This window comes from Amphibalanus amphitrite, unplaced genomic scaffold, assembly GCF_019059575.1.
Source record: "Amphibalanus amphitrite isolate SeventyFive unplaced genomic scaffold, NRLGWU_Aamphi_draft 000468F_arrow, whole genome shotgun sequence".
Taxonomy (NCBI): domain Eukaryota; kingdom Metazoa; phylum Arthropoda; class Thecostraca; order Balanomorpha; family Balanidae; genus Amphibalanus; species Amphibalanus amphitrite.
In genome coordinates, this window is record NW_024881962.1 from 263,876 (window position 1) to 291,393 (window position 27,518).

General features: G+C 46.8%; 1 protein-coding gene across 6 annotated transcripts in view; it reads left to right on the forward strand.

The window, feature by feature from the left end:
• LOC122392087 (glutamate [NMDA] receptor subunit 1-like) overlaps positions 1-27,518 on the forward strand; it is a 99,792-nt gene that overhangs the window by 24,449 nt on the left and 47,825 nt on the right. For all 6 annotated transcript variants that reach the window (XM_043386594.1, XM_043386590.1, XM_043386592.1 and 3 more), the window contains exons 4-8: positions 7,362-7,537; positions 9,952-10,074; positions 13,696-13,824; positions 14,534-14,725; positions 24,357-24,457. In XM_043386594.1, coding sequence (XP_043242529.1) covers positions 7,403-7,537; positions 9,952-10,074; positions 13,696-13,824; positions 14,534-14,725; positions 24,357-24,457 — 680 coding nt within the window. In that variant the 5' untranslated portion in view covers positions 7,362-7,402. The remainder of the gene's footprint in view (positions 1-7,361; positions 7,538-9,951; positions 10,075-13,695; positions 13,825-14,533; positions 14,726-24,356; positions 24,458-27,518) is intronic.

The window sequence follows — 27,518 nt, forward strand, 5'->3', positions numbered from 1 at the left end:
TAGTTTCATTTAGGTACGAGTAAGCTTATGTTATCCGTTGGGATATATTCGTAAACGGTGATTGTCTATATTTTTTTTGCAATATCAATTGATAGCTATCTTTTTCTTTTGTACGAATTCCCAGATTTCGCTTGCTTTTATCAGCCAAGCCGTCATTAATCGATAGCCTTCAATTCAGACAAAGAAATTAGCGAGCACAAAGCTCGGAGTTCGTTCGGGAGAATCTTTCCGCGATATTGAATCCAAAGCGACATTCATTTGTTGGACTGGAAACGGTGGAAATGGTTTTAATTGATCTGTCTCTTTAGTCCTTCGATGACTCTGAACAGTCGCATATCAATGACTACCTCTTTCCAATGGAGCTGTGAATACTGAAGTCATTTTAGTCGGAGGCATAGAGCCGTAGGTGCAAAGCTTGAGCCATTTCATCAATGGAAAACGGTTCTGTCTCATGTATTTATGTATGATGTAAGTCAGGGTTGCCAGTTTCAGAAATGAGACCCGAGAGCGGGCAATGTCCGGCCGATATCTGATAAAGTTCATAGACATTGTTACGAAACATGCATAGGTTCATAGTTACCAAACACTAGCGAAACGTTACATTACGTCATGATGGAGGCCCCAGACGGTGAAGAGTGCCGAGTGAACGGAGGTCTCCAAACGTTCACGAGACAGCTGCCAGCCTGAGGCGAAGCACTGTGACCGGGAATGTGACAGACGGCTGGAAGGGAGCCGAGAGGATAGCTAGCGTTGTCCGATAACAAGGAACAGAAGGCCAGTAGGATGTGGGGGCATGTCTAACGAGTGGAAACATGTGTCTGGAAGGTCGCCGTGTGCTCCTAACAGGCCGCCAAAATGTTATGTAGATGAACATGATTTTATTGGAAATATAATTTAGGTTTTCAAGTTCTCAGAATTTCTGACCGTTATCCCTCTGTAGGTTACGTGGTTGCTAAGAGGTTTACATACGCCACACCTTCATAGCATGACTTAGTTTCCGAAATACATGAACGTTTGACACAACTGTCATGTAAGAACAAATACCTACGATTGATGGAAGTGCACTTTCAAAGGTGGTTGTTCGGAACATTGATATTCCCGAAATATTTAACTGCATAAACGTTTGGCACCACCATCATGTAAATGCTTGATGTAAACGCACTATCAAATGTTGCTACGCCCCACCACTTCACGTAACCTCAATTGCAAACATTGGCATGCCTCAGTTACGTTCTGTTGTGATTTCCCTGGTTTCTATGCAAGGGTTTAAATCATACACATCCGCAGTTTACTTTCTGTACTTTAGTATCGTTGAAAAGATGTTAGCACTTAGCAGTTATGCTTACAATCTCAGCGTCACTAAAGATGTCAGCATCTCTCATTGCTCATTAATTTTACCTCGACAAATAATTTATTTGTATGCTCTGTCGCCTACCCTACCCAACATTCTAGTACCTCGCTTGTTGTCACCACTGATAAATATCCCCACGGAGACACCAGGTTTTCTTCTGCCTCCAAGATTGTTTTCCCAAATCTTCGGCATTCTCAGTCGTTCAGCGACGACTCGCTTAGGTCATACGAAGAGCCCAAAACTCTTCACCTAATATCCAAAGAGTAATATTCTCAACTCGTGCTGGTTGTCAGGGGAGCAGTCACTATAAAACTCCATCTTCTCACTCTTACACACATTCAGAAGTCTGCTAGTTCCTCGTCACTTACCCGGCGCTCGTCGCACAAGTCTTTTCAGGCCATAGCATCCCTGCGCCGGGCTGTCCCGACTTCTCTCAATTTGCATAATGCTCCGATTTATAAAAGCCTTCACAGTCGGACACCGAGCTGCACCAGCTAGTCCGAGCTCCGAGCAGTCCATTTTTGTGCTCCGATCCCAGTTTTTTTTTTTCGTCGAGCGCGGCAGTGAACTAGCGATCTCCAAATAGATGTGGAGATCATCCATCAAAGACGTCACGGTCAGCTGACTGGCCACGCCCCCTACCCCGCTGAGACGCCCTCTCCCGCTCGCGGAGACGCCCCTCCCTCTCGCGGACCCTGTAGCTCCTGGGGAGGCGGACGATCTGGTACGTCCGTGTCACGAGTGAGAGCCTCCTGAATGTTACCGATCCCTCAGGAGATCTATTTTGATTAACTATCCGTTCTCGAACTGTCTGTGTTGCCGCCGCGCGGCGGGTGGCGGTGACGGCTGCGGTGGAATGACGGTGGATGGTGGATGTTTGATGCTAGATGGTGGATGGTGGGCGGTGGACGATGTATGGTGGACGCCGGTCGGTGGATGGTGGATGATGGACTTTGGGTGGTGGACGGTGGACGTTAGGTGGTGAGGGGAGGGGTTTCGCGATGGTCGGTGGATGGTGGACGGTGGGTTGTGAGGGGCGGGGGATTACAGTGGACGGTGGACGCTAGGTTGTGAGGGGATGGGTTTGGCGGTGATCGGTGGATTGTGGACGGTGGGTTGTGAGGGGCGGGGGATTACAGTGGATGGTGGACGTAAAGTTGTGAGGGGAGGGGTTGGGCGGTGGTCGGTGGATGGTGGATGGTGGGTTGTGAGGGGCGGGGGATTACAGTGGACGGTGGACGCTAGATTGTGAGGGGATGGGTTTGGCGGTGATCGGTGGATTGTGGACGGTGGGTTGTGAGGGGCTGGGGATTACAGTGGATGGTGGACGTAAAGTTGTGAGGGGAGGGGTTGGGCGGTGGTCGGTGGATGGTGGATGGTGGGTTGTGAGGGGCGGGGGATTACAGTGGACGGTGGACGCTAGGTTGTGAGGGGATGGGTTTGGCGTTGATCGGTGGATTGTGGACGGTGGGTTGTGAGGGGCGGGGGATTACAGTGGATGGTGGACGTAAAGTTGTGAGGGGAGGGGTTGGGCGGTGGTCGGTGGATGGTGGATGGTGGGTTGTGAGGGGCGGGGGATTATGTACAGTGGACGGTGGACGCTAGGTTGTGAGGGGATGGGGGGTTAGGCGGTGGTCGGTGGATGGTGGACGGTGGACTGTGAGTAATAGGTAGTATCTATGACCGTGGTGAGTAGCATTGTTGTAAAATGACAAACCCGTGATGGGTATTGGGTGTGGTGAATCCGAGGCTTTGTAGATATGTGAAATGATTTTTGTTTGTGAGCCTCTTTGGAGCCGCCAACCTATCTGTAACATTGCTATACGGACTCAGAACAATTATCAGGAGCGTTTAGGAGGAATCCCAAATACATAAGCACAAACACTGCGCTTTTCATGCAAATCGAGTTGCGAAAAATGCCAAAGACTAACTCCATTGGTGATGAAATTGTACATACGTATATTTGCTTGCTACCTAATGGTCATATATCTGTCATAGATATGTATATGTCATTTACTCAGTAATCACTATGTGTGCGCCATTGTCTGACTTAAGCAATGATCTCTGCAAAAATATACTCGATTTCTTGCATAGCCACCGGTGCACTTTACCTACTTCTTTACTATTTTTTGACTGCTATATATTCTGCCCGCTACCATCTTTTAAAAGGCGTTTTACCGACTGTTCTGTTTATCTTTGAATTGTTTATAGCATTGATGGTGCTGAGTCGGCTTAACTTCTGGTTCTGGTGGCTTTTCATCCAAAACAGAAGTTTAGTGCCAAAGTTGTCGCTCGAATTTGCGTTTTCTGCCCGGCGTAATTAAGTAAATGAATTTCACTCCCACCTGTAAGACCGTTATGTATTTAGCTTATTGCAAGGTGAAGAAGCCCTGGATTGTCATGTTAATCTAATGGAACTCGCAACACGCACTACAGCGGGGCACCCGAGCCCGAGCCCACAATCACTCATTCATTCATTCAGACAAAATTTCCAGAAATAAAATAAATAAGACGTTGGGACCTTGTGAATTTATCAGGTAGGTTCACGATTTTGACGTGAACATTTCCACCGTGTCCGCCGTGCTGAGTTGTATGCATGCTGTTGGACGGCTAAAGCAAATGAGGCGGCCCGGTCTTACAGGCTCTAACATTATTTGGGCTGGACGAGTGTTGATGAAAGCTGTGTTGACATTGCCACGTCATGTTAGGCACCCACTTCACTCAGCACATGGTGAGGTGGAACACCAACAGCCAGAGGTCAAAAAAACTTCCTACTCGTTTACATTGTAGGCGACAGAAGCTGACAGGCACCAGAGACATTTGGTGACAAAGTCACGAAAATGGTGAACACACTGCATCGCACTTGTTGACGGCGTTTCCGTACACTGCTAGCGAACAGACTAACCAGCCAATCCGCGACGAGAATAACATTGAACGGGACGGAGTGGACCAATCGGATGCTGGTGACACGAGGGGACAACGGGGAGCCAACGCTCCAGCCGTCAGCGAGCCTTCACTATGCGTTTTGTAGGCCCCAGGAGCCAACGCGTCAAATATTTTGAGCGGGCCTTTTCGGCACACGTCTACGAGAGGTATACTATGATCATGAACACGTAGCAAAACAGGTGTGGACTCTCGCGAGTAGCGCTCAGTGCTTGTCCAATTTTCAAACAAGTTTGAATGCCTTCAAGAAAGGGACTGGCCCCGTGATGAAAGTTGAGTTGTTGTATTGTGGTTATGATTTTTTTTTCTGTTACAAGCAAGGCAGGACATAACACCGGAAGTAAGGAGTCTTGGGTTGTCTAATTTTGCTGGTTTAGGTACTTGTAAGTTGGACATAACGCTAGCCCGGTAGGCATCAAAAGCAAGGCTGTGTGGATTTTTTGCCTGATTTTGAAACATTTGCCAAAGTTGTCAATGAATGGGTATTTTTAGTGTTAGGTAATATTGACACAACTTTCATTTTGCATTTCAATTTGTTCAGCCCTAGAAGAGCAGGAATTTCAATTTTCATTAGCTGGTAAAAGTATACCAGTCCAAGGACTCCGAAAAAAATGTTGTAGGTTGGAATGTAGGTTGTAAGCTGGAAGGTTGTAGGCTGGTAGGTTTTCTGTTTTGTGTTGGTATGTTGTAGGTAGGTTGTAGGTTAGTATGTATGTAAGTTTGGGTCAGGCTTAATTGTTTTCCTTCATTTCAACTTCTACTTTTTTATCTTGCGTAAAGTGTTTAAGAAGTCTGAATGAAAATAAAAAAACATCATAGCCTAACCTAATCTTTTTTCTACCCTACCACCTATTACTTACCAGCCTACAGCCTATCTACCTTCTACCTACCTGTACCTACAAGTTACAACTTCCCTACCTTAAACCTGCCAACCGACAAGCTCCGAAGCATACAACCCACCTACCTAGCACCTACACCTATTTTATTTGGACTTATTGTATACTAATGCAAAAAATATAATGATTGGAATTTTGGTTAACAATATTTGTGCCCTTGATGTAGAAAAGGAACCTTTTGCAACATGTTGCAATGGTAGGTATATTGTATTATACATAGGCACCTATTATTTGTTATGCCATAACAGGTGTGAAATCTCACCATATAGAACACATAAATCTAAATGTATTATGGAAAAATGTAAAATAGAATATCAGCAATTCTTAAATGCATCTGCACAAGATTAGTTACACATGCATTCAGTGTCCCAAAATTGAGTTTTGGCTGGGGTGTCAGAGGGGAATATTATCCACCAAAAAGGGGTAGAGGGTGGAAACTGCTGGTTAGATTAGATACAAAAAGAGTGAGGAAAGATCAATAGCATTTATTTTTATCCATGAGTATCTATGATCATAAACCAAGTATTCACATTCCACACAACTGCCTTTTGAGGTAACAAACTCAAGGTGTTCTTGGCTGAGAGTGGTTAATTGCTCTTAGAAATTGGTGGCGAAAGTGGCAAATGAATTTCAGTATTTCCCACCCAAATCAACAAATTTTGGGACACTGTACTAATAATACATTATCCAGGTTTAGGGCCACACTAACAGTGACAACATGCCCTGTCGAGTAGAATTCCGAGTGACCCGGCCTAATGAATCCTAGAATTTTTGAAATTTTACCACCCTAGGGCAACACTTATCCGGCCTCCGGGGGCAGGGGACACAAAGGGGGTTCAAAAATTTTGTAGGCGACACAAAATAAGTTTTTTTGACCTCTGCCAACAGCTTTCGGCACAGTCACTCCTGACAAGGCTCTTCCTGCATTACTCGTTACTGGGTCATTCTGTTGAAGGGTAGAAGGCGCTTTTTTACTGGTCTCGGAAAATATTTAACAGTAGGCGTCTTAGCACGCATTTACAAATCAAACTACATCAACCACTAACTCTGTAAGAAACAAGTTACTTGTTGCATGTGTCGCCGCAAACTATCACCACGTTCGATGCACAAACGCACAAAACATTTCCCGTTTCACTTCGCGACTAGTCTCTAATGGCTCAACTGACTCACGTTTTAAGATCTTTAGCTCACTCCAGCGATTTGCTGAGTGACGGCTGTTGCTCACGACACTAATGACGCGCAGACAGGACGCTCGTAGCCTCAACCGGAACACCATTAGCACATCATTGGCGCGCAGGCTGCAGCACATTCATCAGGTCATTTCCTTCACGTGACAGGCCACGACCAGTGCTGCCAGCGCCGGACACGGGATCGCATCACCCCAACGCCCCCGCGCGTCCCCGTCCGTCATTGGGCGGGGTTCGCGCCTCGCGCCGTCCGTCGGTCCCGGCTCGCTCCGACGCTCCAATCCTTCCTGAGGCGGCCATCGGCCGGGCTTTTCTCGCCGGCGGGCCGCCTGCGTCGACACCGGCGCGCGAGTCGGGTCGTCGGCCGTCGGCACCGGCGCGGCGGCCGCTCAGCTGCACGGCCGTCGGAGCCGGCGCGACCGACGGCGGCGGCCGGCCGGCCGGGGAGGGGCGCCCGTCGCGCTGGCACATTGCCAAATGGGCCGCCGGCGCACGCGGTGCTCGAGCGGCCGCCGCCGGCGGCGAGACGCCCCGTCGTTGCACCTGACACGTCGGCGCGCGAGGCGGGGTGCCGCTGGGCACGCCCGGCCGCAGGGTCGGCGGAGGACCGGCGCAGCCGCCAGCCGGCCCGGTAATGGAGCCCAGTAATGGCTGAGAGAGGCATCCGACGTGACGTCAACGACAGCTTCCCGGCACCGATCACGTATACATGCATTTACGGCCGACCGGTCTGGTCTTGGAAAAATGGCGAGAATAGACGCGGCCACGTAATGGACTCTCATTGCCACGCACTGACACTGAGACAATGTTTCCGATGCAAAATATCACTGCTCTTTGGTTTTCTACGGTGATGAACTGGCATTATATGGAAGGACATTCGAATATAATTACTTCACCACGCATACCACTTTGGTGGTAAGCGTCCCTCAGTCCCCCATTGTCTGCCTTTTTCACACACTGATCTTGTCTGGTTGTTTGCCGCAGGCGGGTTTGAGACCAGTCATGTGACAGAGGCGAGGTGGGCCATGATACCCTCCGCCCCTGCCCTCCTTCTGCTATCTCTGCTGCATGTCCTGGCGGCCGACAACCCGCGTCACTTCCGCATCGGCGGCGTGCTCTCCAGCACCGAGAACGAGCAAACCTTCAACAAAACAATCCAGGTAGGTGCCAACACTTCAACGTGGCGGCGGGGAATCCGAGGCGAACTTTATTAATTTGATCGATGGCGAGTGCTTGAATGGTATAAACGCGAGTCAGTTTGCGCATGCTTCCTGACTTTTTTTTAGGTGAAATAACGTTTTATCTGGCTATTGATTATTGATTAAAACTATTAATATTTATGGGGATGATGGGCATATATTTCCCCTTACTTTCAACAGCTCACAATAATATGTTCATCATTGATTTATGCTCGCTTCGCATAGGGGAAATCTGATAGTTTTGCTGTCACTGATTGTGCTGATAACTGCATGCTCCGCTGTTCAGTGTTCTATGGCTCTGCCGCTTCTCCATCAGAAGGAAGGCATGGGATATTCTACCACCATCCCTGTCTCACCACAGTGTGGTGCATTCACCGGGAGATCTGGGCGGGTCTTGCACACCAAATGATTGAAGTATAGTTGGTCAATTAAGTGGCAAAAACAAGAGTAGCGCGTGTCTTCGACAAGACTGACATAAAGAAGAGTCAGTAACGATCTGACTTCAAAATATCTTTCCCCACCATCCTAGCTCTTTTTATTGCGGATATCCAGACCACTCAACCTTTCTTGTGCGTTAAAAGCACAGTCACTAGTAGGACGATTAGACATAATTTTAGCCTGCGCGGTGGAATTAAAACTTCAAATTGCAGCCATTCAAGAAAGTCCATTTAGACGAGGAAGTCACATTTTGCTGAAAAGTTTTGATGATCTTTTGAAGGTGTTTTGACACTCTGAAGAGACAAAATAATAGTTGGGGTAATGCGGTCAATGTTGAATCAGCATCGTCGCCGCATATCGTACACTTTCGCAGCTTCACCATAGATGTCGCTAGTGGTAGACGCCTGACTGCATGCTGTGCCGCAGCACAAGTGTTTTCAAGACCGACTCGTCCGGCGCGCGCTTTCTATTGACAATTGCGTATTACGTTCGATTGTGTTAAGGTGTTTTATTTAGTTAATACGGTGATGTAACAATGTCCACAAGAGCGACAGATCTGGATAACCATACCATACCATGACTGTTCTGAATTCCCGGTGTCTCAGATGTCGCGTCCCAACTACATGCCTCGATAATTCGTGCTGTTTGTGTAATTAGACGGTGTAATATCGACCAGACATCCGTAGGGTTTTATAGCATGTAAATCATTGCTGCGTACCGTTTCGTAATGCTGCAATAGTCAGTGGAGGTCTTTGTGATGTTACTAAGCTGTTCTCAGCACATGCGGGGGATATACTATGTAGTTTGCTTCCTCAAATTTTGCGAGTTCCTGATGCTTATGGATCCCCTTGCGCGATAGCCGATATGATGTTCTCAGAGAAGTTTGCGTATGGATCTTTGATAAGCAATGCTCTTTGCATAAAGGATGATCAATATTGCCCATGTGAAAGGGTGTGTTCGATAGCAGGCGTTATTGATTTCATGTCAACAAATGAGATTCCTCTTGGGACAGTCGGTCAATCACCTCTCATGAAACTTTTACCATATATTAGCGTCGAGCTCATTTATGCTGTTACCAAGAAAACATGGCTTGATGGTTTGTCATTTCACCGCTATGACACTTCAACTTTGGTGCTAATGTGGACTTTGACAGCTACGCTGGAATGATTTCTGTCCCAGCTTGGTGTGAAGTGGAAACCTTCACCTTTTGAACGGCCAGTGCTGCTTCGAACCAATGATCCTCGTTTGCTGATTTTGGATGTTGGCAAATTAGGGCAGCTGGTTATTCTGTTTAATGGCCAATTTGTGAAACAACTTCTGATATTGGAGGATGAATTAGGACTGAAAATGGTCGTTTGTTCTGAATGAATGTTGACTATTGCCCTTTATTAGTTTTGTGCGGGAAGTCGGTTTCAATTAATACAGCCAGTGCCATAAATTTGGTGCCAGAAGAAACATTCATCTTAAGCAGAGATCTAATTAGTGGACCATGCTGCCAGATATATCTTACAAGGGATTAAACAAAACATGGAAACAGACTCGGCGTTTTCCCATGCAGAAAAAGGTTCTTTAATATAGCTATTTTCATGCATAAATTAAGCCAGCTTGTCTGTATCGCCACTTTTTATGCCCACCTGCACCTATCTTAAGTGAAATTATGTTCTTGTTTCAACCATTTTGAACAGCATGCCACCAGAGTATCGGAAACATGAAACCGTCTCAGTCTCTCCTCAGGACCACCTGACGCAGCGGCTGCACCAATTGAATCTCTCCTCCCTGTCTTGTCATTCTACTAACATGAAGTTTTATGTTGCAGATGACCCTGTTAAGTTCAAAGCTGCTATGTGTATGTCGAATATTAGCATCGTATTTTTGTATAACCTTGCAACAAAATTATTGTTCTTTTATCATAACATAACATCACCACTTTTTCACAGGAACTCAATGAACAAAAAGAATATGTATCCCGCGCCTCAACCCTTTACGTTTCAACCATTCGGATGGAGGAGAATCCCATTCGCACGGCCCTCAACGTGTGCAAATACCTCGTCAACTCACAGGTGAGGACATCGTCAAGTTATTTTAGCGAAGAGTGCAGTTCATGCTTCATTGGCGCTTGGCATATAGCGTACGACAAGTTGATGGTGACTGAACTGGAAATGAGCGTGTGCGCTGTCGATTTGCTATGCCTATATGATTCGATTTGTTGATGTAATATTCCTTAAGAAGATACTTTGAAACGCAACTTCAACATCGCTTCTGTTCTGTTTAAGTGTGCCTCTGATTGCTCGTTCTTGTGTGTGTGTGTTTTTTTTTATAAATTTAGCTCAAATATTTGAATGGACGGATAGAGCCGGAGCCCAAGCTAAGCAGAGCTTGTTGCGTAGACCCTGGCCCCTACCGTCCGATCGTGCAATTCCGGGTAACGGGGGAATTTAGATGCCAAAGTTTAGCGTGCCCTTCAAAGCCAGACACGGCCTGTTCCACTCAACTGACTTTAGCTGCGGCTGCTCCCACCAAACGCAGACCATCCCCGTCAGGAGTCTCAAATATCGAGCGCCGGAGCGTCTCGAACCCGGGCTCTCACTACCGGGAGTCCAATGCTCTACCAACTTGGCCACGGGACGGGAAGGGATAGGTTTTATGTCGTGCTATTTTTACTGCATCAGTATTCTCCCTCCCATCCCTGTTGTTTTTAAATGCGCTGTGAATCAAGTGCTTTCAACCCGAGTGGTGGTCCTATATCCAAAATTTTCACTCCCCGTGGCTGTTAGATCGATGCGTATGATGCTCAACCCACGCTCCCCTTTTCATGCTACTTTCAGCAGCATGGAATAATTACCAAGTTATTCATAATTGAGTTCGTAGATAGTGAACACCGAACAACACCGGTACATCTAGGGCAGCATGAGCTAGTAATTAGTATGCGGATGTCGCTCATGAATACTAAGAGATTATCACGCTGGTATTTTAGATGCACAAACTGCAAAGTAGCTATCATAGAAATGCCTTCGCATCAGCACTTGTTCTCGAGCTCTACTCCATGCACGTGCACCATTCTCTTTAGTGGCAGAGTCTTGTACGAATCTTCCGCTACAATGCTGTGAAAAATGTAGGCTGTTCTCCCGTAGCCGCCGGTTGTCGTGAGTGCGAGAATGCCATTGGCTGAGGCGGAAGTCAATTACTCTGGCGCTCCACTATTCAGGCATTCAGCCGTATGACGTGAGTCAGCGGCCCTCAAAGCGGCACGACCGCCAGTATCCGGTAGGGGATGAGTCGCCGCCGCCGCCGCGGTCGGTGGATAGCTCCGTATTTTGACGTCGGCTCATCGTGTCTGGTCAGCTGTTGGTCCATTTTCGGTGCGTTGGGGTTAGAATTGATGTTTAAACGCTCTACTGAATTAGATGGCGTTAGAAAAGAGGCGATAGAAGAAGTCAAAAGGAAGCCTTATGTTAGAGGCGTCGACGAGCTGTTTTGTCTCCTCGACACACATGACTGTTGCATGATATTGCTGCTGGAAACAAACAGGAAAATATAGCGAGACCATCAGCGCCTAAAAAGGTAAACGACTTTGGGTCTCATCCTCCACAGTTCAGATATGACAGCCACAATATTGTGATTTGTGATGCACTAACTACGTCGTAGATTTTTATCCAGTTTTTATGACACTCCGACCATTTGCTCGTAGTTCAGAGGAGTTTAAGCGCCGACAGGTTGGCTTAAAGGCCGAACTCGAGACTCCTGAAGTTATGCAGCGGAAATAGCTAGGCATGATCTAGGAATAAGGCCTATACTCAGGCAAGGGGAAACTTGCCATACCTATCGAACTTGCGCCCTTGGCTACTGAATCACTGGCGAGTGGCTAGATCATGAATTTATATATTCCTGCGAATCCATTTATAGCTTCATCATGAAACGAACACAGTGTGTGATGGTGCCCTGCATAAACTCCGTGTCATGCTCGGGAGTATGATGCTGCTCTTTGAATGTAATCTCCTAACCGTTCCAAATGTGGCGTGTTGATGTCAGATGTTGTCTCGTCCCACTCTGGTTTACTCTTAAGAGGAACCACGAAGGCTCTTACCTTCCCCAGGCTGTCGCTCGTCCCGTTACTGACTGATCCCCGGTGTCCAGTGAAGGCTGACCGCCCTGCCCGCCGTCTCTAAAGTTCGCAATATTCCATAAAGTGGCTGGTTGTGCTCCTTTACGCCCCCATTCCCTAGAATGAAAGCCGGCTGAGACGGCAATGGCTTATGTCTTGTTACATAGGCCGCGCAGAAATGGCACACAGTCGGCCTCTTTGACTAATATTGTGACAGGACTGTGATGTTTTGCGGTGAGGATCCCCGGCTACACCGTCTCCCTAGCGGTAGAAGAGGTGAAAGGAGCCGTAAACGAATGGCCCACTTCAACCGGATGTGGCTATTTCTTCTCGGTGAAACGCTCGTAGCGTCGTGGATTGACGCGTAGCGGGGAGAGTCTGTAGCCGTCCAGCAGCAGCTGAATTGGTTTGATTTCGATATCGGATGTAGGAGTGTTTTTGCGGCTCGAAATATAATCCTATCATAAGGAACTTGAGGTACTAGACGTATGGTTATTTTATTTATTGCATCTCTTATGGTCGTCGCAAGGGAATTTCAGGAATGATAGGGAAATCTCATCGCTACGAACACCGTTTTGCTTAACAAGCGTTATGATCGGGCTAAACGTCATCAGTTCTATCTAGGCATTTCAGGAAATCAACGATATAGCAGCAAAACGACCTTAATGTTAACTTAATGTAACGACCTATGTGTGCGGCATTATCTGTACTTCACCGACCATGGATGCAGAAACATTCTAAAGCTAAAACGCATGAGAAAGATATGAAATCATCCGTCAAAATCAGGTGCTCAGTTTCTATGCGGTAGGTTAGCTTGATAACTGGGCATAGCCACTGTGTATTACGCAGTTCGGCCGTGTCTGCTGGCACAGATGTTGCACTACTGGCATACCTACTTACGATGATCGAACTAATGTCGAGACATTTGCTTAACGTTGTGGGCTGTGTTGCTTGTCTCTAGAGGCTTCAGCTCGTGTTTGTTAAGCCTCGAATCTCGATGAACCTATGATACTGATATGGTTCAACGATGCTGTCTAGATTTTGGACTAGGTAGAGGACAATGTTGTTTCCACCTCCTTTTCATCGTCAGTACCTGGGACTTTGTTTCCATTGTGCGATAGATGAGGCCCAGATTAGCTGGGGATAAAGCCTAGTTCTCATTGCCGATCTGAACTCGTTGAAGCGCTGTGCGCGGCACTTATGTCGGTAAGGGCCGACCGTTGGCAAGAAGAGGGCTGAAGGGCACCATTATGGTAACACTGAGAGCACTCGACGTCAGATATTCCGCTCAGCCAAACAAGCTCTGGAGGCCGCAGTCCTGTTTTTGGCTCGGCGGCCTAGGTGTAACTGGCTCTTGGAAATGATAAAAGCATATGACTTTCCGCGCCGTATTTGTGCATTGGAATTGATCCTGCTTTTTATAGTTATGGTCTCCCGCAGAACATGACGCTGAGTGCTCGCTGGATGCAACGTCACCCCCAACTTTATTTTCAGTCAGGTGCCAGTGGCCGCTACTGTGCGTTTGTGTCTGTTGCCGCGCGTAAGGTCTATATCTATATCTGTCCGTCTGTTGTTACAGGTGTACGCAATGGTCGTGTCCCACCCCAGCACCGGGGACATCTCTCCCGCCGCCGTCTCCTACACGTCTGGATTCTACCACATCCCCGTGGTGGGCATCACCTCTCGCGATAGCGCCTTCTCGGACAAGGTCAGTGAGGTCACCGGGTCATCAGTCACCGGGGTCGAAGGTCACGGGTCATGGGTCGTCAGGGTCGTGGGGTCACAGGTTGTTCGGATCACGTAGATGAGAAAATACGGTCATGGAAAGCGCTTAAGTCACAAAGGTCACGAGGTCGTTGGCGTCACGGATACACGAAGGGCAAATCGCCACGGGGCTACGAAAATCAAGTCTAATAAGAAAATCGCCTCACAACTGAACGGTGTGAAGCGTCTGCCGTCCTGTCCCAATGCGCCCGTCGCATTGGGAGATGTTTAAGAATTGAGGCTTTCGGTTTTTTACGTCTTGGCTTGCGACACAACCGCAGAGGCACAACCGCCCAAGGCAACGCCCGGGCGCTGCCGGCATCTAGTCGTAGCTAATGAATCCGATCACCCATCATTGGATCACTTACGTTTTGGATCTATTTCCAACGACTAAATGTTGTCTCTTTGAATGTTTCTTTTTCTTCAGTTCCACTATATAAAGTACTTCCATTGCAGTCGTATTACCGGTCGGTATACACATGACAGTATGGCCGTTTAATCCCCAAATTCCTCTAAGCATTGTGTGTTGCTGAGGCTCGATGCTGCAGGACTTCTTTCCCTCCCCACACTTTTCCCCTTGTTCGGGAGAACATTCTCGGCTCGTTTCTGCGCACGGTGCCGCCGTACTGACCATTGCCCCCCCCCCTTTACAGAACATCCACGGCTCGTTTCTGCGCACGGTGCCGCCCTACTCGCACCAGGCCGACGTGTGGGTGGACCTACTCAAAATGCTCGGATACACCCAGGTGATCTTCATGCACAGCTCGGACGCGGACGGCCGCTCCGTGTCTAGCCGGTTCCTGGCGCAGGCACAGACCATGGATTCCACCGACACGGACATGAAGGTAAGGAAGAGGCGCGAGGTCATCTATGGACCAGGGGTCACCTGTAGACGAGGGGAGGAAAGTATGCATACTCTGGGAGAGAGCGGAATAGCCCACTTGTAGCCAAAGGGAATATGCTGGCGTTGGGTAAGTGATGGACACTGGTAAGCGATCGGATTCGGTATTGAGGGTGGCTCAAGAGTATGCTCTAAAGATTGTTGTCAGGAGAATCTCTTGCTGCGGATCAGCTATCGTACCGCTCGTCGGAGAGGCTTGGTAAATTCGTAATGGGCGTAAGAAAGAAGCGTAACTGAAGTACGAAATTGCTGTGCTTGCCACGGGGGTAAAATACATAGATCGAAACTCATTAGTCTGTATGGCATAATAAAATGCAACAGCGATGTAGGATATGCCTTCCTTACTTGTCCTGATTCGACAAAATTTCATTAAGCACTTTAACAGGTGAGCTTTCTAGCGGAACATTTGAACTAGTTTTTTTTTGTCAATGACCTGCTTAGTGCTTAAAGTCGTATTTCTCAATAGACTAACACAACACCACAAGTTTTTTTCCCGAAGGACGGTGTTTGCAATTCCTTTTCGTTTTGCATGCAATGAACATTAACACACTGTTTTGATCGTACTAGCAATTACATATGCCTTATAGTTCTGGGAGCGCCATGAACTTTGTCGCTACGAGGCCATTCAAGTGACGAGGTCCGACTTGAATGTCGCTCCGTGTGCTGGTTTTCGGAGCTGGTCCTGTGGTGTGCCGTGTCCCGTTGATACTGGAATCCGTTCTACATTCCGTTGTGTGATGACCTCCAGCCGCTGCATAAAACGCACCCGACCGATGGGGCCAAAAAGTCAAATACGATTAAAGTAAGTCGCCGGAATGTCAGTGCGAAGAGTGGACGGCCGTCGAGCGGGCAGCAGCGAGGCCAGAATACTGGCACTCTGATTAAACATTGAAATAATTTACTGTCTATAAATTTTGTAACGTCATTCTTTCCAACATATTAATATTTTTCGCTATCATTTTTCATATCACCCCAGGGCCTTTAGCCATAATCATCCACATTTTGCTGTTCTCTTTTTCACCCTGGAATTTTCAATTCGTCTGTTGCTCCCCAAAGGGCGCTCCTCTCGATACGCTGCGACTCGAATCGACTGTCCACAACCCGCTCTGCCGTCGGCACTCGTTGATGTTCAGTGTTTGGTGTTCTAAACCACGCCATTGACTAAATCAGATGATTGGCGCCACACGACCGTCGTGGCGAGCGGCAATAAACTGCATCACGTGATTGGACCTCGCGCAGGGGTCTCCAAAAGCATGGTGCACTGATGGATAAGCATGGTCAGCCAGAATGTAAAAGTAGAACGAGGTACCCCCACTATAAAAAGCATAGCTCGCACAGTTAGATACACCTGCGCGGCCAGTGCCGCGGCCACAGCGGCTCTCCGCGCTCTTGGAAGTTCGTGGCAGACGGTGGTGAGCGGCTGATATCTCCTTTCGTTTCTCTCTCTTCTCTCTGCGGAGCGGCGCCCCCCACTGCGCGGCTCGCTTCTCTGCTGTTTGGCGCGCGGCGCCTCTGTAGGTAGATCCGCGCGGCCGACCGGTGTCAGACGACACTGACACTGACACCCGCCGGTCGGCCGCGGCGCCTGTGGCCTGACAGCGCGGTACCATGACACCGCTCGCACTCTCTCTCACTCTCTCTCTCTTTCCACCTTCTTCCGCTCTCTTTTCCTCTCCCTTTCAGCCCGAGACCACACGGCGCGACCTCCTCTGTAGATTCTGTTCGGCCCAGCCTGCTGGTGCAAGCCTTCATTGCTTTCGCCTGTCTTAGCTCCTTCAGCGGCGCTGACCTTTTTGAGGCGCTGACCTTTCTGCTGGCCCTCGATGCTCAGATGACCCCTGTGTCGGGCGAGGACCGCCACGGCTTTCCGGGGCGGCCCAGAGCGTTACGAGAAGCTCCCACGCCTCGCCGGTTCTCCGGGCCGGGCATTAGATAGCTTCGTGCCGGGACGCCGCGCGCATAAGCTCGGGACATCTCCGAAAGGCGCCGATCTCGCCCGACTGATAGTTTTCAGTCGGACGCGGCGCCCCGCTATCTGCCGGCTGCGATATCGACCTGAAGAAACTAGAGCAGCCAAGTTTCGAATAGTGTCAACTGCGACACTGTTTTTGCGTTCGGCAGTTCGGTGTTATCCCACGGAAGTTACCCTTCGAACTACGACTGATTGATCTGCCGTTACTAGTGCCAATTAAGGTGGCTGGGTGTGTCCGAAAGTCATTCATGAGATGTAGGTAGGTGACGTGATCTTCATCTATGGCCCGGTTTCCATGGGCACGTATGATCCGGATCAGTAAAAGCGGGTTAGGTTATCCATTATATGTGGTCAGACGTTATGTAAAAATGAAAATAAGAGATTAAGTGATTATATAAAGCTAATCTGTTTGGAGTCCTAGCTTCAAGCGAATAGTTAGAGAAAATTGTACTATTTTTATTTGGTAAGCCGGATCACAAGTGCCCATGGAAACAGGGTCTACGTATGTCAAATCAATGTGCACATAATATTCACCATTGCATTGCTCTATTTCACTTGATTGGCGCTCATGCTCGGTGGCACTAAAAGCTGTGTACCTTTTCACCACGCTGACACGGTGGTTGTTATAGTTGAGATAGTTACCGCACTTAGTACCGTTCGCTGTTATCTGTGCACCGCACAATATGTGGTTAACACAAGGGTAAATTGTTGTCAGTTGTAACATCTTTGTTCTTGTTTAGTGTTGTTTGTTACCGTGACCCTGGACCCATCCTTTACGCGTATATATCTAGCTAAGGTGGCTGCCAATGTCTATAGTTCAATGCCATTGGCGCCACGGTCACATCGGTAACCAATTATGTATCTCTTTTCTGTGATGCTCACATTTGTATACCTTTTCGAACTTAACATACTTGTCATTGTTGTGAGCCCTGTTGCTGGTGTCGTTAACCTTATACAGGGTGACAATTTGTTGGGATAAACCATCTGTGTGACAAACATTTAATGCCATGTCTATTCTTCATACAGCATTTTCCTTCACAAATCTGCTGGCTCTTCAGCATCGTTTGTTTTGTTTTCGGCTGCTGTCCCATTCCATGTTGCCGTGTCCTATCCGCAGCTATTCCTCCCCAGTCCCCACCCGTTCCCGACCGCGTCCCCAAACCACGCAGCTTCGCCATAAACAGCGCACTACGACCGACAATCGGTTTCGGCAGAGGTCATTTGCCGCCGGCTTGGCAGCGCCCCCGGGACAAGTTGTCTCGTAGCGCGGTTAGAAGATGTGTGTCTCGCGAGCCATATGGATGCCGAGGCTGGTGCCCCCGATATCTCGCGGCTCGGGAGAAAACAACACGCCGGTCGAGGGCGTAAAATTGTGATATTGTTTCGCATGGTCGACTGGGATAAAAGTTTGATATTGTATTATGATCGTTCGTTACCCTACACCGCAGAGCGTGTCTTGTATGGAAGTGTTCATATGTATTGATACATGTGTATTGTGTATGGCTATAAATCTGCATGGATATGGCTCTAAAAATATGTAATTTTATAAAATGCGTTTATCTGTTATATCTTACGAAAATAACTAAAAGGATTTAAGCTGAAGGTAAAATTGTTCATCATAAATGTGTGTATGTTACATTTTCTACGAGGCATTTGATTGGAAGAGCTTATCGTGAATTCAGAGAGAAAGGAGGAATTATGTTTCCCATCTCTTATGAACAATCCCCATGTTTAAACTGACACGGGTCTGAACCCGAGCTTACTCCAGCACACCTTCACAAGGTTACTTCATTCGCCGCAAAACCCATGCCCCTTGTCTCACACCCAGCTCCGACTATGTCCGTACTACACCCACCCTATCCGTACTATGTGGACGCTGAACAGTGTTGCAGCCTTCGTTGCCGTTGTTGTAGCTCCGACACCTTCGGTGAAGCCGTGTGGCACTAATAGCTCGCTCCGTCTTATGAGGCTGGCGGCGGCTGGCGCCGAGCCCCGTCATGACCGGCTGGTTTAATGAATGAACATATGAGCATGTACTGTGAACAGTCAGCGCAGGGAGCAACTCCAGGCATATGTGCAGTGTTCTGGGATGTCATGTACCGAACCGCTGAGGCCAGTTAGGTGCGTGTGTGTTGCGTTATGAACTTGCGATCCCTGACAGGCTGTCATGATAGATGTGTCGATGTTCTTGGAGGGAATTTTCATTGTGCCGTGTAGGCATAGCGTGATGAACACTAGAATGTAGATGCTTTGTGCTATGTATCACATCGCCTGAGAAGTTAAAAAAAAGCTTTATGTTAATGGTTAGAGGAGTGCTGTCAATTGAAATATCTTAAACATGGCTGAAACCCAGTCGCTAATTACCAAATTGCTCAGTCGTCATTTGGCATGGACTTAAATCTGGTACACGTCCTATATTTTGTTCTGTATATCAGTTTAACCCCATTTCTCACCAGTTGGCAGTTGCTCGTAGCCATGTCATCAGGTTAAATGGTCTTGTTCTCTTGGATGATGGAACACTTCTTGAAGTTTGATCCAAAGTACACGATGTTGATGTCAGTGTCAATAGACCAGAAGCAGAGACCTTAGAAGTGTAACGGGATCTCCAAAACCACAATACAAACTGTTCTGATTTATCGTGTCTCTACCAAACCTAAGATACTTTCTTATTACTTACGCATTAAAGCCTCCTTACTTATGATTAAGTTTCAGATCTCGCTTATGTGTTTTATTGTTATCACGTTTCACGGAGATGGTTTATGTAGCCATAAGACTTTTTCCATACATCATTAGCCACGAAATGTCGATGAATAGGCTGTTTACTTATTTTTTTGAATATATACTGATGAGCGTGTTTTGGTGTTCAGTGATGGATCATGGATGTAATATTCCTGTTTTGATTGTTTTTTCTCCATTTTCTTGTAAATATGTCTCGAAACATTGTTAAGTGCTCGAGCGAGGAACATATTGAATATGACAGTTTGTTTTACTCATGATTGTGATGAAAAACAATGTTGTCTGGACATCTGCCACTAGATGGCTTTCTCCTTCTTCATGTCATATCATTCTTGAATTTTACTCTTAACAAGGCTCGCCTGTAACGCTATGTCTATCTCATTTGTATAGGACTCTTCAGGAAGCTATCAAAACGGCTACATGTTTAAGGTCAGCTGCATCTGGGTCGGGAAGGATTGCATGAAGACATCGAATGATCAGCTTTTTATCGCCGTACCTACTGGCCACTTCTACGAACCAGCGCTGCTCAAAACATTCGTAGCGTAGGCTGGCGAAGTCCTTCGACTTCCTGCTGTATTGCACTGTGGCTTATTGAACTATTAAAACGTACAGAAAGCACGCAGTGTTGTGTACTTTTTGTATACATCGCTGCATAAAAATTGTGCTTATAGTGTTTTCATCAGGCGTTGCCTGTGCTTTGCAGTTTTTCATATTACTGTACCTGCAAATCAACCTACGGTGGCAATATACGATTATAATATTACATATTTGGTTATAGTGAATGCTGATTCACCGTTGCTGGAGTTACGTTTATTTGCAGTACCCATCTGCTATGGTTTACTTTAGAAGAAATAGTAATGCGTATGGCTTCATTCACTGTTCACCTGGTGGCTTGCTGCACTGCTACAAATGAGTCACTCATTACACTTGTATCTGCAGATACAAGTTGCCTCTTTGTAGGGAAATGGTTGTGTATAAGCATCGACCGACATAGCAAAAGCTTTATATGTAAATGCTGAGGACGCTAGTAAGTTTTGAATGTTCATTTACTGCCGTAGCGGACTGTATTGCACAGTGCACTGCACAACATCCTTAGGCTAGATTCACATACAAGTAGCTTTCCGAGGTCGTTGAGCACATAGAGATCTTAATCTCTATGGTTAAGCACAGATCATTGTAGCATTTCTCGTGACCTTGAAATGTTTTAGCGGAAAGATATGCAGTATAACTCGCTCTAAGAGTTTATAAGAACTATGTACTTGTCGTTTGTATGGATCTATAATTGTGTACAATGCCGTTTTCCTGTGAATAATGTTTTAGAAACGTAGGGACTCTGCCCTTTCCAAATATCATTACTGCAATTCTTATCACTTTTTGCTCTACGAAAATGAATAAGAACCAGCGCGGACCTGGTTTAGATTTGCGTGTGCTTCCAGTCGGTGATCGTGGCGAAAAATTTGGACTTATTTAAATGCAAATAATCGCCAATCCCTTATTCACGCGATTCCTGACTGGGCCATCTGAAATGCAATGTCGTTGATTTATCTTTTTTTTTTACTAAGAGGTCTGGTTAAGTTAACCCTAGAACGCCTAGGGGGGGGGGGTTGTATCAACCCCCCCCCCCCCTGAGGTTTTTTCGAAGTGCACGCTAAACGGCTTGTCGTAGCGGGCTGAAATTTTCAATACTCTCTGGGGCAACCTTTGCGCATCTTTTGCCGAAAAAAAATTGATCGGGTCATGTCAGGTCACGGAGTTATGACGTCATAAGAGGTACAGCCTCCGGCCGGATTTTCACAAACTGAGTGCCAACGCCCGAGGTTTCCTGCCGGTGGTACGGACATCGGTTGATGGATCGTGATGAAACTTCCCATGCATGTTGGGGCAAGTATTGGCTATCATATGGTATAAGAAATTTGACCGGGTCAGGTCAGGTCACGGAGCTATGACGTCACAAGAGGAACAGCGTCCGGTACTATTTTTGAAAAGCGCCCGAACCACTATTTTGCTAATTCTTGTCACCTCAATGGGAATATGCAGCAATATTAGCTTCTATAGGGAGCAAATGGACCTCCCAAATCCAAAAATACAATCAGATTTCAAAAATTTAAATTTTGATTTTTCGAATTTCTGCCGCCGACTGTGACCTTGCCGACTTCCGGCGCTCCCAACGCGCCATTTTTAGAGCTAGGGAAACGAAATACATACCAAACGATAGAGAATTGATCAAGGAACACGATAGTGAAGGTTTTAAGTCGATATCTCCCACCGTTTTGCCGCAATCGCCGCCGAAAGTTGAAAAAGTCTATTTTTCCGAAAATTTGACCTTTGACCGGTCAAAAGTAGGTCAAATATTGACCTAGGACCAAAAAATATACCACCAATCGCGAGATCTCGTTGAGAGCAATCCGTTGGTTTTTTCCGCTAAGCTCTACGACCTTCCGTTTCGAAACGCCAGGGGGGGTCGTAACAACCCCCCCCCCCTGGTCGTTCGTGTTATGAGAAATGGCCTGGTCGTGCGAGGGTTAACAAGAACCTCGAAGTTTTACTGATGATACTTAATGCCTTTTTCCATTTCCCTGGAATACAACTCCCCAGCTGGTATGAAGCCGCTGAACAATTTTAGCTACGTGAACCTGAGCGAGCTCGTGTTCAACTAATCCCGTCTATCCTGATTAGAGTTGCAAAGTTTTCCCAAAAGGCTGCTACCGGCACCGCCCCGCCCCACAAAAATTTTCTGGGATACCGGCATGCTACCACGCCCCAAGCAAAAAAACCGCCAAATTACCGGCATACTAAAAAAACCTGCATTCTTGATTCTAGCTTACCCCTGCAAGAGATGCCACATTTTGGCAGTTTCAGTACCCCTCCCACCCAACAGCCATCCATTGTCCAACCACAAATACCAGCAGGCTGATTTTGGCTGAGTTGGCCCCACAAATACCCACAATTTTGAAACTCAATTCCAGTCTATAACTGTTAAAATATCACCTGTAATCAAAGAAGTATTGCCTACAAAAAAACTATTACATTCATCAAAAAGGTGAGGACAAACAGGACTTGAATTAGGTACTGAAATGTGTTTTTGAAGACTGGACAGTGAGCAGTAATCACATTTACATTTCACAGTTGTTCTACTTTTCCATATTCTCCTAAAATGTTGCAGGCACCAGCCAAATGTTTAAAATATAGATGGTCAAAACATAGATTAACAAGTACAGATTAGGCCATCTTCCTAACTGAGGAAGCGAGATCAACATCTACTTTTTCCTATCCACTATGGCTTGCTGGTTCGTGAATAAGATACGAATCATGTAAAAAATGTGTTAATAACTCACTGGTCCTGAGAATAGTCACCAAATAATATGTATAAAAACGATATCTTCCATCCTCTCCAACCTCAAGCGGGAACAAACACAAGGTTATCGATTTCGAAACAGATGCGCCATAATAGAGGCTTTTAACCAGCTGATTAAAACGCTGCAAAAAAAATGTTGAACGACTGCAAGCCACTGCTTCGTGAATGATTATATTGATAAAAATTAACCAACACAATATTAAATTATAATGAAATCAACATTGTAGTGTAATTCACTGCAAAGAAATTCATCTCTTTTAAGTTATTCAACCAAAAGGGTATATGAATAAATATTACGTCATCAGATTACATCCATTCATTAGGGGAGAGAGGATCTTAAAAGTAAATCCTTGGTTGTCTAATTATTTGCGCCACTTTTTGTCAATTTTGCCTGCATGATGTGTTTTCTTGTAAAGATAAGACAAAATGCCAGTTTAAATCCATTTTCATTTAATAATGGGACCAAAGTCAGACTCAGGGCTACCTAACACCTGCCTTTTCAGCTGGATTTTCAGTGTCAAATTCTTTGTAGAGTTTCTCAGACCACATCTCATGATCTCAGGACTCAAGGCCAGTTTCCAAACATTGTGTTTTTTGGTGTTTTGATTCTGCCTTTTCCCCTAGGGAATGTTGTCATGAACATTGATTTATTTTATTGTGCTATACGTATTACCTACCATTAGACTTACTAGTTTATCGTGCTTTTGCAACATGAATGAGTATTCTTCCTTTTATAGACCACAGTAGATTCTTGACAATTCTAATTATAACCAAGCCTGTGAATTGTGTGAAATGCTGAGGTCCATGTGTTACCCCTACACTAAGCAATGGAACTTCTACCACAAAATGTATCTTGCAGTGGCTAATATTGCTGTTACTACAATTTGAGAGCCTCTTAGTGTCCAAAGTTTGAATCATTTGCTGATATTTTTTTGCACAAAATAAAAAATACCGGCATGCTACCGGCAAGACATGCCAGTTACCACGAATAAACCTGCGGTAGTGAAAAATTACCGGCATGCCGGTAGTGCGGTAGTGAAATTTTGCAACTCTAATCCTGATCATCCGGCATCACTCGGTCACAGGGCACACACATGAAAGCTGGTAGGCTTTGACCCCGATGTATATGCTTTGTACAGTTCACCACAGACAGTTTCCCTCGGTGCCAATAACCTTGTCACACCCCAAGTGAACCACCCGCTGGTTCACTTGCCCCCTGAACCTGGCTCACTTGCCCCCTGCAAACACCACCGGTGTGATTTGTGGGTCCGGCGGGGGTCTCGGCGAGTGACCTTTGTTGTGACCTGTGACCCCTTTTCGGAAGGACGTGTATGGATGACCTATGACCTCTGACCGGTCGGGCGCGTGCGGATAGGCGCCCTTTGTGACATGACCTTTGATCGGAAGGACGTGTGTGGATGACCTTTGACCTCTGACCGGCCGGCTGGGCGGTGATAGGCGCCCTTTGTGATTTGACCGGTGACCTCTGACTGGTCGGGCGTGTGCGGATAGGTGGAAGAAGTCGTAGAGTTTGAGCCGGGCCTGAAGACGTTCACCGAACAGCTGAAACTGGTGCGCTCACTTCAGTCTCGCGTCTACCTGCTCTACGCCAGGTAAGCACACTTTGAGGATGCTCCAATAAGGGATAACTGGATCTCGCATCTGCCTGGGTCTATAGCCGTGTGATACCTATGGAACATTATGCGCTTTCGGCAAGCTATTTGTTTATCTTTTTCTTGTGTCAGAATTCACAATAGAATGTGGTTATTTTATGTCATCGACTGGCTTCTATCGTCGCTCAGATTCTGATGTTAGCTGCGACAGTAGCGGCGGAATACCTTCAATTAAGGGGGGGGCACTGCCGATGTGTTATTGATGTGTTACTTTTTCATGAATTTCAGCAGCTTTTTCAGCTTATCAGCAGTCAAATAGGAATAGAAAATAAAGAGGCTAACTTGTATGTCTTACCTTCTTTCCTCGGCGTAATACCAAACTTCCTGCAGTTCCCTCGTTTACCGCCATTCATTCGATCTTGAACAATAAACACGTACTACTACACTTTATGTCCGTCTCAGAACACCGAATCCTGGTCTTTATCACACACATATCACCTGTTGGCTGCTTTGTCGATCGGTCCCGCACGCATATGACAAGCGTTGACGCTTGTCCTGCGTGAGTAATCGTACAGCCACAATGGCCGACGTTGCGCTAGTTTGACTTGGCTACTCCGCCATTCTGTGTAGTCGCTGTCGATAGTTCTTTAGCCCGCTTTCCGTTGGCCATATTAACAATAGAACTTTACTCCTACCCCGACTCCTATTCTTCTCCTATGTTAATCCCGTCGTCCGTCCATGGTGTTACAACATTCCCAGGTGTGAAATTATGGTCCGAAGCGCTGATTATGCAGAAAGAAGAAGTAGTTAACCCGATTAGTGGCAGGGGGGGGGGGTGTTTTCATCCACCCCTCAGGTTTTTCGGGAATATCTCTGAAACCGCTGAAGCTACGATGCTGAAATTTTCTGACTTTTCCTAAAACTAAATTGTGCACATTCCCTGAAAATTTCAAGTTCATGACTTTACCAGGGGCGGCTCCAGAGCACTGGGAATTGGGGGGTCCTATTCGTGAAGCGAGTCATTTGGGCGAAGATCACGATGCTGATGTATTATAACTGTATGCACCAGTTTTACGAACAGTGAATGAAAGGTATCATGTGATAACATATACAAAGTTATTGTGCATCCTCTTTTGACACGTTTTTGCTATAATAGGCGGATCCAGGCGTCCAAAAAGGGGGGTTATGTTTTACCTCCCAACATAGGTGCCCTGACACCGCCTATGCATGACCAATACAATTGTAGTCGTTCTCTCATAAGAAAATTGTAACATAACAAGACCATTACCACCCTTTTTAGAAACAGTACCAACAAAAACCTTATTTACTATACTTTTTGTGTACCCCCAATCTCAATGATCTGTATCCGCTTATGATTTTTGAAAATGCATATTTTTAGGATCCATGTGAATTCCTGGTTCATTGTTTATCGATCGGCAAAAGTTGCGTTAAGATTGGTTCAGAAACCTGGCCGTGATAAACAGTCTAAAATGTATCTGCGATTTGCCCGTTTTTACCCCCTCTACCCCCCTATTGAGATTTTTCAATTTTTATTTTTTAGAAATGTAGATCACGTTGAGCGAAATCGAATGCCGTTTGAATTTTAAAAATCGGCCCGTTAGATCTCCAGATATCAGGGGGGGGGGGTCGTAAACAGCCCCCCCCCCCTGCCACTAATAGGGGTAGCCAGGAGCCTGCCACTAATAGGGTTAAATGAAGCAGTGAGAATCGCATTGCGCATATCTTGGGATAGTGCTTCTTATGCTTCGAAAAAAGATTATGTGCTTAGCCTAATACACGTTTAATCATTTTACGTATTTAAACTCACCTCCATAAACTCTATCATTCACTTATAAACGCTTGTAACACTTCGTATTGTCCGTTTTAAATCCTTCCATATTCAGCCACATTTAATAGATCCTATGTTATGCATGAATTTCCAGCATAAGTCTACTTGCATTCAACGTGGTATTTCTGGCGTTCTGGCATTTGCATTCAGCATCTCCAGCCCTGAACACGACAAACTAATTGGCCATGATTCAGCATAATTAGCTATTTCTGGGCCGGAATTATCTAGCGCTGTTGGTGCTGGTTATGCAACGTCGCCAGACAGACCAGCCCTCCCCGGCTGAGCATCGCGTCTTTGTCCGTCGGACCGCCTGACCCTATCCTGGGAAACACTGGGGCCGGCCCGTAGTTCCGTCCGCGAAGTAACTCGGTTAGCCCGCTGTGGGCTGTGTGTCATTCGATAATGTCGTCCGGCGAACCGATTCCGCTGGTGACCGGAACGTGGGCCGGCTCAGAGCAGCGGTGACCTGGGGTCAGCTCCGGGGGCATTGTTCCGAGGTTTGGCACATGGAATAGGCTTTTGTCCGTCTTGATCCACCATGGAGTGTCCATTTTTACACTTGATTTATATGTATCCTACATAGCTGGAGAATTGTGCTGTACTGAGGGTGCTCGAGCTCTCCAAATTCCATGCCGGCTTGGCTTTGGAGCCGCAACAGACAGCGGAGGTCAAAGTTACTGCTAGGGCGGCAGCGGCTTTGCTGCGCCTGAGCACCCCAGTTCGACACAATTCTTTACCTATCCATGCCTATATGTATGCATCTTTTTCGCTTGGTTTATTGATTGTGGGCGAATGACATTCCCAATTGATACTCACCTTCCATGCATTGAATTAGCCATTGTTCACTTCGATGCAGGAGATGATTCACCGTTGCCACGCGAACAGACGGTTTGGTCGTCATGCCTTAGTACCAACGCAGCTGTGGCGACTATGCTGGCCTGGGTATGCCTTGTCCACATCTCTCAGGGCTTGTTCGCCAGCTGCTTCCTGTCTCGCTGACCGGTGCCTGGGCTTGTTTGCTGGCTGCCGTCCCTCCTACTGTTCAATCTCTGCTATGGTGGTCGTGGCTCCGCTCACTATTCATACACTTGTTCGCTGGCCGCGGCCCGCCTCTCTAACGACTGCCCAGGCTTGTTTCGCTCGCCGCCCAGGCTTGTTTCCCAGCCCCGCCTGGTATCTGACGTTCGCTGCGGCCGGCTGGAGCCGGGTTCC